Source organism: Maylandia zebra, linkage group LG12 (genome assembly GCF_041146795.1).
Source record: "Maylandia zebra isolate NMK-2024a linkage group LG12, Mzebra_GT3a, whole genome shotgun sequence".
NCBI lineage: Eukaryota > Metazoa > Chordata > Actinopteri > Cichliformes > Cichlidae > Maylandia > Maylandia zebra.
This window is the reverse complement of record NC_135178.1, coordinates 1,951,563-1,965,996: the sequence shown is the minus strand read 5'-3', so window position 1 is coordinate 1,965,996 and position 14,434 is coordinate 1,951,563. Positions and strand designations below refer to the sequence as shown.

The following is a 14,434-nucleotide window of genomic DNA, read 5'->3' as shown; positions in this document are numbered from 1 at the left end:
TCCAGATGCTTTGAGTGTGAAGTAACTCCAGACGTCTCACACACCACAGCTGCTCTGTCACGTGACGCATACTGCTCCGACGTGCTGAGGTCACTACCATGTGGCGAGTTATGTGAGGTACTGATATCAGATCATCCATCGCAGTTATAACTGTGCTTCGGAAAAACAAATAGCAGAGGAGCCACAAAGAGGCCTGAGAAGAGGACAGAGACAGAGAGAGCGATTCCTCCTTTACTGTAAAGATTGATGTATAGCTTTAACTTCAGAGAGTTTTGCTTTATGAATGTTTCTATCAAAAGTGCTTTGAAATGACTGTTGAGGACCAAATACTGTAAACTGAAACTGAACTAGCTCTTCTCCTTGTTTTTGTACCTGCAGGCTCCAGGGCACAGATGTAGTGATTGCCATCTTCATTATTGTCGCCATGTCCTTTGTCCCAGCCAGCTTTGTGGTTTTCCTAGTAGCAGAAAAATCCACAAAGGCCAAACACCTGCAGTTTGTCAGTGGCTGTGACCCAGTCATCTACTGGCTAGCCAACTATATTTGGGATATGGTGAGGATGTGATGTTGCAGATGTGAATGTCTTACTAAATGCTTTAACGTGTGTGCAGCTCCTGAACATGGTTTCTCCTTTTATCTGTCCTCAGCTGAACTACCTGGTACCTGCTACATGCTGCGTTATTATTCTGTTTGTGTTTGACCTGCCAGCCTACACCTCTCCAACAAACTTCCCTGCTGTCCTCTCCCTCTTTCTTCTCTACGGGTGAGACATCTGTCTGCACACACGATTTTTCACCTTGGTTCTGAGTCTCTGCTCACATTGTTATGTAGTTTAGTTGTATACTGACTTCCATTAAATAGACATAATATACAGAAGTCAGTCCACTTCCACCACCTGCACTTTTGCTTGTAATTGTTTTAGCGCACAGTTCAGACGATTGGTGCTAATGCATTATATAAAGTATCATAGGGATGCTTTAAATTATTGCTAACATATTATCATCACTTTGCCTTTCTCTGATATCAGCTGCACACTTGTATTTTTAACAGCTGTAATTTTATAGTATCAGCAAACTATTTTCACAAACAGGGAAAAATATTAAAAACCACATGTCGTGGTGGTTCCGGTACAGTGGATGTCTCCAGGAGCACATTTTGTCATATTGACATGCAAACTCAACTCTAGTATCATGCTAGGTCCTGTTTAGGTGCAGTTTTCACAAAACTCTACTACTTGTCTAAATGTAAATGAAATACTAAGATCTGTTTATAAACATGGAAACATATAGCAAGTTTCTTTCTTCCCCTTTCCAGTTGGTCGATCACTCCCATAATGTATCCTGCATCCTTCTGGTTTAAGGTTCCCAGTACAGCCTATGTCTTTCTCATAGTCATCAACCTCTTCATAGGCATCACTGCAACTGTTGCAACCTTCCTTCTACAGCTCTTTGAACACGACAAGGTCTGTTGGATTCTTTTATCTTACCTCAGACACACAGCCAAACGCATCACTCGTTTCCCCTTCAACAGCAAAAGTACAGATTTGGAAGAGATGGTGATCTTTGAGTTAGATCACCTGCTCTTCCACATACTGGAATGAATACTACAAAATGGAAAAGTATCTGACATGACCTTTGCTTTTTACTGTATTTCTTTCTTTTACTTCTTTTTTTCTTTTTGCAGGATTTGAAAAAAGTGAACAGTTACCTAAAGTCCTGTTTCCTCATCTTCCCCAACTACAACCTGGGTCATGGCCTGATGCAGATGGCCTACAACGAGTACATCAATGAATACTACGCTAAAATAGGTACACTAAGCACCGAGCTGGCTAATTACAATAAAGTTAAGAGAAATATCTTAAACTACTATGATTTATTTAACAGAGATGAACCAACACTTCTTGCAAGAACCTAAAAGTTGTGCTATACATACTTAAAGATTTATACGGGTATTCAGAGCACATTCTTAGTTTGGTGCTACAGAAGATTTGTTGAGAACAAAGATTTACAGTCTTGCAGGCTTTTCTGTTTTATTCATAATGATTTTAGGAGATTGAAGAGCAAAGCTGCACATTAAGTTGTTGTAATTATGTGTTTTAGGGCAGTTTGACAAGATGAAATCACCATTTGAGTGGGATATTGTGACTCGAGGACTTGTTGCAATGACAGTCGAAGGCTTTGTTGGCTTCCTCATCACCATCCTCTGTCAGTACAACTTTCTGAGGAACCCGCCGTGAGTTTTCTATATATAGTTTTGAACTGGATGCCTACCACTTAGTTACACAGAGGGTCGTATGCTGAGAGATCTACAGTTAGAGTTGGCTGAGGACTGTACTAAAAATGTACTTACAATATAAACAAAGGGTACGTTAAAAACACAACTACCGGTAAGCATGAATGACTTAACAACAGGAAAAAGGGGAAAAACCCCAGAACTTATGTACTGTACCAAGCCGGCACCAAAGCAGCTTTCAGATTGATGCTTCGTATATAAGACAAATAATGTAGTAGGGTTTCCTGCTGTTACACAGCTTTCAAATATCAGTGTGGCAGGGCGTGGTCTGAGGCGCAGCTACAAAATAAAACAAAATAATTCCCCACTCGCCCCAGCCTTCATGCTCGGGTCGTCTACCAGAGGCCTGGGAGCTTGAGGGTCCAATACAATTTTATTTATAAAGCAATTTAAAATACCCAGCACAGGACCAAAGTGCTGTACAGAAAACAAGTTAAAAACAGTAGAATAACAGAAAACAGCAAAAATACGTAAATATAACACAGGGTCCTGCGCAGTATTTTAGCTGTTCCCAGGATTGACTCTGGACAGACAGGATCTTAGCTCGCACCCTAGGGGGCGTCTCCCATTTTGACCTCGGGACTTCCAGGTTATACTCGGCACAGATGTTCCTGTACACTATGCCGGCCACTTGGTTATGGCGTTCCATGTATGCCTTGCCTGCTAGCATCTTGCACCCTGCTGTTATGTGCTGGATTGTCTCATCTTTACACAGCCTGCACCTGGGGTCTTGCCTGGTGTGATAGACCCCAGCCTCTATGGATCTTGTACTCAGAGCTTGTTCTTGTGCTGCCATGATTATTGCCTCTGTGCTGTCTTTCAGTCCAGCTTTGTCCAGCCACTGGTAGGATTTCTGGATGTCACCTGCCTCTGCTTTCTACCAGTGGTACATAACGTGCACCCTTTGCAGAGAGCTCATTTCCGCCACTTGTATCTGCAATCTCGTTCTTTCGTTCACTACCCAAAGCTTGTGACCATAGTTGAAGGTAGGGACACAGAGAGCTGAAGGCAGGACATAATTAAGAGCTTCACTTTAATGCTCAGCTCTCTCTTCACCACAATGAACTGGTACAGCATCCGCATCACTGCAGGCACAGCACGGATTGGTGCTGTGCCTGCAGCACTCCCCTCGCTTGTGGATAATTATTATTAAACCTTTATTTAACCTGGAAAATAGCACTATACCCTAAACAAGACCTCAAACAGCTGCAAACAGCTGAGCTGGAGGCCACCACCTGATGAAGCTAACAGAACCACATCGTCTGCGAAAAGCAGAGATGAGATTCTGAGACCACAAAAAGTGAAAGCCTTCTGCCACTTGGCTGCACCTAGAAATTCTGTCCATAACAACTATGAAAAGAATCGGTGACAAAGGGCAGCCAAGTCCATCACCCGCCGGAAACAAGTAAAACCTATTGCCGGCAATGCAGACCAAGCTCTTGCAACAGTTGTATAATGATCGAATGGCCCGTAGCAATGGGCCAGACACCCCATATTCTCAGAGCACCTCCAACAGGACAGTCCGAGGGACACGGTCGAATGCCTTCTCCAAGTCCATGAAACACACATAGACTGGTTGGGCAAACTCCCATGCACCCTCAAGTATCCTTGAGAGGGTAAAGAGCTGGTCCAGTGTTCCACGACCAGGACAAAAATTGCATTGTTCCTCCTGTATCCGAGGTTGGACTAACGGACAGACTCTCCTTTCCAGCACCCTGGCATAGACTTTCCCAGGGAGGCTGAGGAGTGTGATCCCCCTATAATTGAAGCAAACCCTCCAGTCCCCTTTCTTGAAGATGGGAACCACCATCCCAGTTTGCCAGTCTAGAGCTACCGCCCCTGATCTCCACACAACATTGTATAGGCGTGTCGACAAAGACAGCCCTACAACAACATCCAGAGTCTTCAGGAACTCAGGCCGAAGCTCATTTACCCCAGGGGCCACCAAGGAATTGTTTAACTGCCTCAGTGACCTCGCCCACGGTGATAGACGACTCATCCCCCTGGTCCCCAGACTCTGCTTCCTCTATGGAAGGAAGAGGTGGGATTAAAGAGGTCATTGAAGTTTTCCTTCCACCGTCCGACAGTCCAAATCAGCAGTGCTCCACCCACACTATGCAGAGTGTGGGTGGAGCACTGCTTTCCCCTCCTGAGTCACCTGACAGTTTGCCAGAATGAGGCAATCTGAAAGTCTTTTTCCATGGCCTCTCCAAACTCCTCCTACAGTTTAAGGTTTTGCTTCAGCCGCTGTTAGGTTTAAATTGTTAAATGTTATCATTGTGTTACTTAAATTTGTAAAACTGTATGATCAAAGACATTCCTTTGTTTCTATTGCCGTCCGCAGCCTGTTGACTGGTGGGGGAGGCTGTAGTGTTTATTGTAGGCACATCCTATGTGAGGGTTCTGTTTTCTTGTTTAGTAAGCTTCCTGCTTTTATGATCCTTTTGTGGGCAGGAGGTCACACAAACGCACCCCCAAACACACACACACACATGCAAACACACACATTCTCACACAGGCACACACACACACACGTGCTTACACACATATGGTACCTTATCTTTTATAACCATAGGGGGGTTTACAATGGGTGGTGCTGTGTGTACTGTAACTGTTTTCAATGAAAGGCAGCAAGCGGAGGCCGGGGTGGAAGTGGTCTGAACGAGGGCAGAAGGGCTGCTCTGAGATCCTCCCTTGCGCAAGTAAAATCGCTGTTCGTCTTGCTTCCTTAATGGGAATAAGTCTCTAAACCAGCGGCCTGTGGAAGTGCAGACCCAACAGCCGCTGCCCGAGCCAAGTTCTGCTTGGCCTTAATCCGTGTAATTTGAGAAGCCAAAATCAAAATCTCAATGAAATTTATTTTCACTATTCTTTGCTTGTATATGGCTAACGTGAACAGAGATGGCATGATACCACTTTTTTATGTCCGATACCGATATCATAAATTTGGATATCTCCCAATAGTGATATAAATCCGATAGAGCATATTTTATAATCAATGAAACGTTTGTTTTTTTTCAATATCTTGCTGCATTTTGCACAAGTTCATACTTAAGTTTAAAAAACTAAACTAAACTAAAGCTATTCTGTTATACCTGTATGCAAAAAATACACTGCAGCCAAAATCTTTCATAGTTCAGCAACACTCATCAATCTAATTTACTTAAACCTGCACCTCCTCCTCATTCTGGTATTTTAAAGAGTACTTAGTGGAAATATTAAACAACCTAACTAACATGGTTGCCAACTCCCAGCAAAAAAAAAAAAAAAAAAAAGGGAACCACCCCCCACCCTCTGCCTTATAATGCCTAATTGACGTAATCAAATTTAATTTAATGCACATGTAAACGAAAATGCACAGAAATCAATTATTTTTCTACAATAATTAAATAGATTCAACATCTTTCTTTCACAGATGGTTCCCAAAGGAAAAAGTACTATAGCTTACTAGGGTATATTAGACTTAATAGTTCCTACACAATAATAATATTATAATGGTCTCGCACGCCACAGCCGCTCTATCACGTGACCACACTGCTCCGACGTGCTACGGTTCTGAGCTGAGTTACGCCATGTGGCAAGTTTTGTGAGGTGCTTTTGGGATATTTAATGGATCGATTACATTTTTTATTTCTCTCCGATATCCGATCCAGTAATTTAGGTCAGTATCAGACCGACACCGATACGTAATATCGGATCAGTCCATCTAAATACACATACTTTTAAAATACAAATACATTTAAAAAATGTTGTTGTAAAAGTCTTCAATACAGTTCTGTAACTGCAGACCAAGGAGAAACTATGCTCATATCCCCCTTCTTGTAGTTGATAAAAGATATGTAAAGACAAGTGGAATTACTTACTGACAGAGTGAATACGCTAAAAGATGACTGGAGTATATGTGCTTAGGAGGGTGCCGGTCAGCTCCAAGCCTATCGATGACGATGATGTAGACGTGGCCTGTGAGAGACAAAGAGTGCTGCGTGGAGACGCTGACAATGACATGCTGAAGATCAAGAACCTAACCAAGGTTAAACTTTAATATGTACTTTGCTAACTTTTACACAACTGCATATTTTAAACTATTCGTTCAGTTATGCCATTACTTTAAAATGATCCTACTCTGTTAAAGTGGTCATTACTATCAAAAAGTTACTTTGCTTGATCCTCAGGTATACAAATCCAGAAAGATGGGACGTATCCTTGCAGTGGACCGCCTGTGTCTGGGTGTCCGGCCCGGAGAGTGCTTTGGATTGCTCGGAGTAAATGGAGCTGGGAAAACCAGCACCTTTAAGATGCTGACAGGAGACGAGTGTACTACTGGAGGAGAGGCTTTCATTAACAGAAACAGGTTAGTGGCTGAACTAACAGAGTGCACTGTAAATGTGACTGTAACATTCTTAGCAGATACTTTAGCAGCAAAGGACATCAGACATCAAATACATGGGCACTGACTATAGTCTGGGTTTGTACTGCAGGACCACTGCTGAAGTGATGCCAACTGTGCTTGTGTGTGTGTGCATGTGTGCAGTATCCTGAAGGACCTGTTACGTGTGCAACAAGGTATCGGCTACTGTCCACAGTTTGATGCTCTGTTTGATGACCTGACAGCCAGGGAGCATCTGCAGCTTTACACTCGCCTGCGTGGCATTCCTTGGAAAGACCAAGAAAGGGTTAGTCTCTCTCTCTCTCACACACACTCACACACACACACACACACACACACACACACACACACACACACACACACACACACACACACAGCTTTAGGTTTACTAACAGAAACTGTGATCAAAATCGTAATAATAGAAAGACAAGTATCAGAAGTGAGGATACGCCAGCATGTTGATCATGAAGATTTTGGCCAGTCCTCACTTTCTCAGTGAAGAGGATAATGCCTCATATTCATGACCAAACTCATTCTGGGTCCGGCATTTCATAACCTTCCTACAGTCAAAGTGTCACTGGCTAACTTGGAAACATGGATATATTTCCTCAGACAGTCGCTGACCCACTGCTAAAGCCATGGTGAATGGACTGGTTCTGATATATATTCTACCTGAGCACCCAAAGCAGTTTCAGCAACTTGCCCCGTTTACCCATTTATACAAGCACTGTGTGTGCAGGCTGTGTAACATTCACACACATACAGTTGTGTTCAAAATAATAGCAGTGTGTTTTAAAACATGAGTAAAGCTCAAAATATAATAACGTTTTTACAACATTACAACGCTGTAATGTTGTAACACTGCACATTATATTTTAGCATTCCTGTGAATCACTAAACTAATATTTAGTTGTATAACCACTGTTTCTGAGAACTGCTTCACATCTGTCCTGCATGGAGTCGCCCAGCTTCTTGCAGCCCAGGATGATTGGACAACCTTCCACAATTCCTCTGCATTTCTTGGTTTTGCCTAAGAGGCAGCATTTTTGAATGTTTTGAATGTGTTTGGGGTCGTTGTCTTGTTGAAACACTCATTTCAAGGGCATTTCCTCTTCAGCATAAGGCAGCATGACCTCTTCAAGTGTTTTGATATAAGCAAATTGATCCATGATCCCTGGTACGTGATAAATAGGCCCGACACCTTAATAAAACAGCCCTATATGGTGATGCTTGCACCACCAGGCTTCACGGTCTTCAGAGTGTTCTGTGGCTTGATTTCAGTGTTTGGGGGTCGTGTGACAAACTGTCTGTGGCCCTTGGACCCAAAAGGAACAATCTTACTTTCATCAGTCCAGAAAATGTTTCTACATTTCTCTTTAGGCCAGTCCATATGTTCTTTGGCAAATTGTAGATTTGTTTCTTCACATAGTGAACGACCTCACTGATTGGACTCTGCTATTACTTTGAACACGCCCCTTTCACTTCATTATTCAGTTGCACAGACTCAGGTGCATTCATGTGATGATTGTTGGGTCTGTTGGTTTCTCTGACTCTGCTGCACCTACTGATAAATTATTTGCCATGTAATAATATGATTTATATCAAAAACACTGACTGATCTGGTTAATCATGTTGGACTGCTATTACTTTGAACACAACTGTACATATTCCAGTGGTTGCATCGATTTCAAGTTGAGGTGAGTGTCTTGCTCAATAATACGGCACAGAAACCAAACCAGTCTGCATGGAGGGATAAGAAAAGATGATCTGTGCCACTGCTTGAAAAAGCATTCTCGTTTCTTGTTTCCTCTCCCATGAACCTGCTGCCCTCCATCTTTGAACCAAGGCAGGTGTTCGTAATGGTTTATATTTTTGTATCTGGACAGACTGACATCCATCTGTTTATCATTCATTTTCTGCTGTGGCAGCAGCAGAGATGCCCAGACCTCCAACTACACAGTCACCTCTGAGGGGACATCAAGATGTTTCCAAGCCAGCAGAGACATCATCTCTGTAGTGTGGGTTTACCCCGGGACCTCTGCCCAGCAGGACATTAGGGCTGTTCGATATAACGATATATATCGGATGACGATATAAAAACGTCTGTCGTTTGTTTTGTGGTGTCGTAAAATAAACTGTTTACAGCAATATTTTTCATGGTTCTGATGGTCACTGTAGTATTAATTTCTTAAAGTTCTCTCTTTCTCTTATATTTAATATAACCACACTACAGACAGACAAGCACCTGTTTTTACGTGTTGTCGTTAGCAACAATGACGGTAAAACCATCGCGTGGCTCCGCTGTCCGCTTGTTTGTTTTCCACGTAAACCTTTCACAATAAAGCTCAAGATCCTGTTGAGATTTTTCAAAATAAACTGAATCAGGTGAAAGAGTATGCAGAGTGTTTACGGATGAGAAGCAAAAAAGAGCCGTCAGGTGCTAAAAAATAAACCTTTGAAAGAAAATGGTGGAAAGAAAACACTCGACTCCAGCTACACGACGCCCAGCTGGAAACACTTCACACAAGTCGAGCTGCCCGAGATTCACAGAATTTATAGAAAATGTTACATTGTTGTGATTTATATCGTTGTCAGGACGATAAATGTCTTATATCGGGATATGAGATTTTGGTCATATCGCACAGCCCTATAGGACATACCCTAAACCCTTTACTAAGGGGGCATCCAACCAGCTCATCTGGCTTATTTTGATGTGTAGGAGTAGCAGCTTTGGTGGAACCGTACCCACAGCTTGTGACCGTGGTTGAGGGTAGAAATGTAGATGAAACAGGTGATCACTTTTATCCTCAGCTCTCTCTCCACTACAGTGTCCGTCTGCTCATAACCATCTCATGACCACCAATATGCAAACCGCTCTGCCACTTTCCTGCGCCTTGAAATGCTGCCTGTAAAAGTTATGGCAAAGAGCAGCCCTGGCGGAGTCTGACTTCAGTGTCCCACAAACAGGATGAACACCACATTGTGTCCTCCTAGTTCCAAGATTTGACTAACTGGTAGTCTCTTCCTTCCAGCACACTAGCATAGATATTACTGGGAAGGTTGAGAGATAAGTTGCCTCTGAAAGCTCAACCTCTGGTACAGTTTTTTTGAAAAGGGAACCACCAGAGCAGAATGGTTCACTTGGACTTGATCAGAATCAGAATCAGAAAGGGGTTTATTGCCAAATGTTGAGCAGGTTTACAACATTAGGAAATTGCTGCGGTGCTTCAGTGCAAACATAGTATCATAAATAGCACTTAAATAGACATGAAAAAATAAAAGTAGGGATAAGAATTAAAAGTGCTACGTAGAAAGATATGTGCATGAGCTATACATGAGATATATACATGAGTGCAGGTGATGATCAGTGCAAACATGGAATGATGCAGTGACACAGCGTAGGGTCATGTGTTAGTGGCGGGTACAGTCATATGGTTATTGTTCATGTGTCCAACAGCAGAGGGGAAGAAACTGTTCTTATGGCGAGAGGTTCTGGTGCGAATGGACCGGAGCCTCCTGCCTGAGGGGAGCAGGTCAAACAGACTGTGTCCAGGGTGAGAAGGGTCAGCTGAGATCCGAGCTGCACGCCGCAATGTCCTGGAGGTGTACAGGTCCTGCAGAGATGGGAGTCTGCAGCCAATCACCTTCTCAGCAGAGCGCACAACACGCTGCAGTCTCTGTTTGTCCCTGATAGTGGCTCCAGCGTACCACACGGTGATGGAGGAGGTGAGGATGGACTCGATGATTGCAGTGTAGAATTGCATCATCGTCCGTGTTGGCAGGTTGAATTTCTTCAGCTGCCTCAGGAAGTACATCCTCTGCTGGGCTTTCTTGATGACGGAGGTGATGGTGGGCTCCCACTTCAGGTCCTGGGTGATGGTGGTACCCAGGAAGCGGAATGAGTCCACAGAGGTGATGGAGGTGTCAGTCAGGATGATGGGGGGGAGTGGGGCTGTGTGCTTCCTGAAGTCCACAATAATCTCCACTGTCTTCTGGGCATTCAGCACCAGGTTGTTGTGGCTGCACCAGGACACCAGACGTTCAACCTCCCTCCTGTAGGCAGACTCATCCCCGTCAGAGATGAGTCCAATAACGGTGGTGTCATCTGCAAACTTGATTAGCTTGACAGACTGGTGGGTGGAGGTGCAGCAGTTGGTGTACAGGGAGAAGAGCAGAGGAGAAAGAACACAGCCCTGAGCCGGTGCTGATGGTCCGAGAGTCCGAGACATTCTTTCCCAGCCTCACATGCTGCTTCCTGTCCGTCAGGAAGTCAGTGATCCACCGGCAGATGGGATCAGGCACATTCATCTGGGAAAGCTTGTCTCGGAGATGGTCTGGAAGGATGGTGTTGAAGGCAGAGCTGAAGTCCACAAACAGGATCCTGGCGTAGGTTCCTGGGGAGTCCAGATGCTGCAGGATGAAGTGTAGGGCCATGTTGATGGCGTCGTCTACAGACCTGTTGGCTCTATATGCAAACTGCAGGGGGTCCAGGAGGGGGGCCGTGAGGGTCCTGAGATGGGAGAGAACTAGGCGCTCAAAAGACTTCATGACCACAGATGTCAGAGCCACGGGTCTGTAGTCATTTAGTCCAGTGATCCTAGGTTTCTTGGGGACAGGGATTATGGTGGAGGACTTGAAGCAGGCAGGCACATGACATGCCTGCAGTGAGGAGTTGAAGATGCCAGAAAACACTGGGGCCAGCTCGTTTGCACAGTGTCTGAGGGTGGCAGGAGACACACCGTCTGGGCCGGGAGCTTTCCGAGCATTCAGACTCTTAAACTGCTTCCTCACATCTGCTTCATGAATATGAAGAGTTGTGGTGGGAGGAGGTGGTGTGAAATCCTCTTTTGTGTGGGGTGAGGGGGCGGGTGTTGCAGGTGAACAGTTTGAAGGTGGTGATGGCTCTATGGAGGGGGGAGAGGTGGGGGAATGAGTGTCCAAAGTGCCTCTATTGTTGGGGCCGTTGGAGGTGTGAAGGCTGCCTGATGGCTCGTCAAAACGGCAGTAGAAGTCGTTAAGGGTGTTGGCCAAGAGCAAGTCATCAGTGGAGTGGGGGGTTTTAGGCTTGTAGTTTGTAATATTCCTAAAACCTTTCCACACAGAGGCCGAGTCATTCTCTGAGATCTGCTGCTGCATCTTCTCAGAGTGCTGATGTTTGGCAATGTCCACTTCTTTAGTGAACCTGTACTTGGCCTCTCTGTAGCAGTCCCTGTCTCCGCTTCTGAACGCCTTTCTCTTTTCCAGCCACAGCTTTTTGAGTTTAGGAGTAAACCAGGGTTTGTCATTGTTATAACTCACCCTGGTGCGTGATGGCACAATGCTGTCCTCACAGAAGTGGATATAGGAGGTGACAGTGTCCGTAAACTCGTCCAAGCTGTTAGAAGCAGCCTTCATTGTGTCCCAGTCTGTGGTCTCCAAACACGTGCGAAGCTCCTCCACAGCCTCGTTGCTCCACAGTTTTTTAGTCCTCACGACAGGTTTGGAGAGCTTCAGCCTCTGTCTGTACGCGGGGATTAGGTGGATCATGACGTGGTCAGAAAGTCCGAGTGAAGCGCGGGGCACCGCGCGATAGGCCCCGCTGATCGTGCTGTAACAGTGGTCCAATGTCCTCTCCTCTCTGGTTGGGCATTTAATATACTGCTTATATTTCGGAAGCTCATGGCTCAGATTGGCTTTGTTAAAGTCCCCAAGAGCAATGATGAGAGAGTCCGGGAATGTCCGCTCCGTGTGGAGAATCTGCTCCGCGAGTGCGCACTGAGCTGCCTGCGCATCTGCGTCTGGCGGGATGTAAACAGCGGCCAGGATGAATGAAGCAAACTCCCGCGGAGAATAAAACGGTTTGCAGTGGATAAAAAGATATTCCAGAGAGGAAGAGCAGTGCTGAGCAATCACTGTCACATCTGTGCACCAGCCACTATTGATGTAGAAGCAGAGACCTCCACCTTTGGACTTACCGGAGAGAGCGGCCTGCCTCCAGCCTCCCTCGAAATGCTGTCAGATCTCTGCCGATGGTCTGAATTGAAGCTCTCATACAGCAGGGCCACTGTCATACTCTCCCAGCTTACCCACACTATGCCACACCATGCTTTTGGGATCACTGTGCCATGTTCAGCATCCTCTCCTGCCCCCTGATTCACAACCAGGTGGTACAGCGGGGCTAGGCATTGGCATTGAGCCCTGGCACCACCTGTCACCTCTCGGCCACCACCCAGTCACAACTAGTCGCAGGGAGATGTGGCGGCCCCACTTTAGAAATCCAATATATTAAGCCTGAAGGGTTCTAATGTTACTTTGAGCAAGATAAGTGAGGCGTGCAACAGCAACAACAGCTGATATTATGCTTCCTGTTTCCATTGAGATTAATAAACAGGTTCTTTTGATGTTACAGAACTTATCGCTTCGTTTGTTTGTACTTGAGCAGAGACAGAAATCAGAGCTAGTTACATACCTGCTATCTGGTTGTGTATCATTGTACAACTTAAGGTTGAAATTAAGGTTTGTACTAATCCAGTTCTCTTTCACATATGTTACATATATGTTACATATTACATGTACAGCGTATGACTCTCCTTTTAGAAAGGCGTTGACGTTGGTGGGTCAGGTGAGTCAGAGTTTCTCTCTAGCTTATAAAGAGAGCCCGGTGGGTTGCTCATGGAGTCACACGTTTGCAGCCTTAGAGTCTTCTGTAACCTGTGGTCCTTACTGGCGTGTTGCTAAGTTTACATGCTGGGTGGGACCTTGATTTGGTTCAGTAATCTGGTGGTCAGTGAGGGTTCCTCTCCAGCCTGCAAAAAGAGCCCAGTGTGTAACTCGGGGAGAAGTTTGCTCCGCACCTCCTAAAATTTAATATAGGTTGGTTGTGGCCCCTTACCAGCGTGTTGCTCGTAGGTTGCACGCTAACACACTCAGTGTGGTGCTCGAGTTCTGGATTTGGACCCAGATATATTCTTTTGTATGTTTGAGAAGCTTGTAGATTCACGTGGTTGGTCGGATGGTGAGCAGACTTTGTTTCTACAGCGTCTCAGCATCTCTTTGTGCTGTTTAAATGTTAATGTGCGGTGATACAGGGATGTTTGGTAAAGCCTTACCTTCAGCACCAAGACGCCTCTTTCACAAGACTGCGGCCTCTACCTCATCTTCGGTGGTGCTTGAGAGGAAGGAGGAGTATTGGAAGATAGGATGCTGCAACATCATCTTAAAAAAATTGGTGGGAAGCTCTGGGCAACTTGTACATTTGGATGAAGATAAACCCGAACAACTGATTGACAACAGACAGTTACATGCACTGGAAACGCTGCATCCAGATGAACAGAATAAACTTTTTGGGAACATTATAGAGTCTTATCTGTCTCTGTTCTCAGGTACACCATCTTGTGGTCATTTAGTGGACCATGATATTGATGATACTCAGCCTATTAAACAGCATTTTTACCGGTCATCTCCTGATAAGCGACAGATATTAGAATCTGAGGTAAATGGTAAAATGGTGTTGCCTTCTTCCTCTGCTTGTTCATCTCTGTGTTTGCTGATGTAGAAGTCAGATTTCAAATTTAGGTCTTGCACTGACTTTTGCTAAATTAATGGCGTCACACAGCCAGGTGCATATCCTCTTCCCAGAATGAAAGATTGTATTGACCAGGTAGCCACGACAAACTTTGTGAGCAAGTTTGACCTTTAGAAAGGGCGTCGACAGGTTCCTCCGTCTCAGAGAGCCAAATACATTTGTTCTGTCCTTCAGGTCTGTATTTATATGCT

General features: G+C 44.8%; 1 protein-coding gene across 1 annotated transcript in view; it reads left to right on the top strand.

Moving 5' to 3' along the window:
• Positions 1 to 14,434, top strand: part of abca2 (ATP-binding cassette, sub-family A (ABC1), member 2) — a 106,211-nt gene that overhangs the window by 81,980 nt on the left and 9,797 nt on the right. The window contains exons 34-41 of the mRNA XM_076890546.1: positions 379 to 553; positions 648 to 763; positions 1,315 to 1,462; positions 1,684 to 1,807; positions 2,100 to 2,232; positions 6,202 to 6,322; positions 6,465 to 6,643; positions 6,824 to 6,965. Coding sequence (XP_076746661.1) covers positions 379 to 553; positions 648 to 763; positions 1,315 to 1,462; positions 1,684 to 1,807; positions 2,100 to 2,232; positions 6,202 to 6,322; positions 6,465 to 6,643; positions 6,824 to 6,965 — 1,138 coding nt within the window. The remainder of the gene's footprint in view (positions 1 to 378; positions 554 to 647; positions 764 to 1,314; positions 1,463 to 1,683; positions 1,808 to 2,099; positions 2,233 to 6,201; positions 6,323 to 6,464; positions 6,644 to 6,823; positions 6,966 to 14,434) is intronic.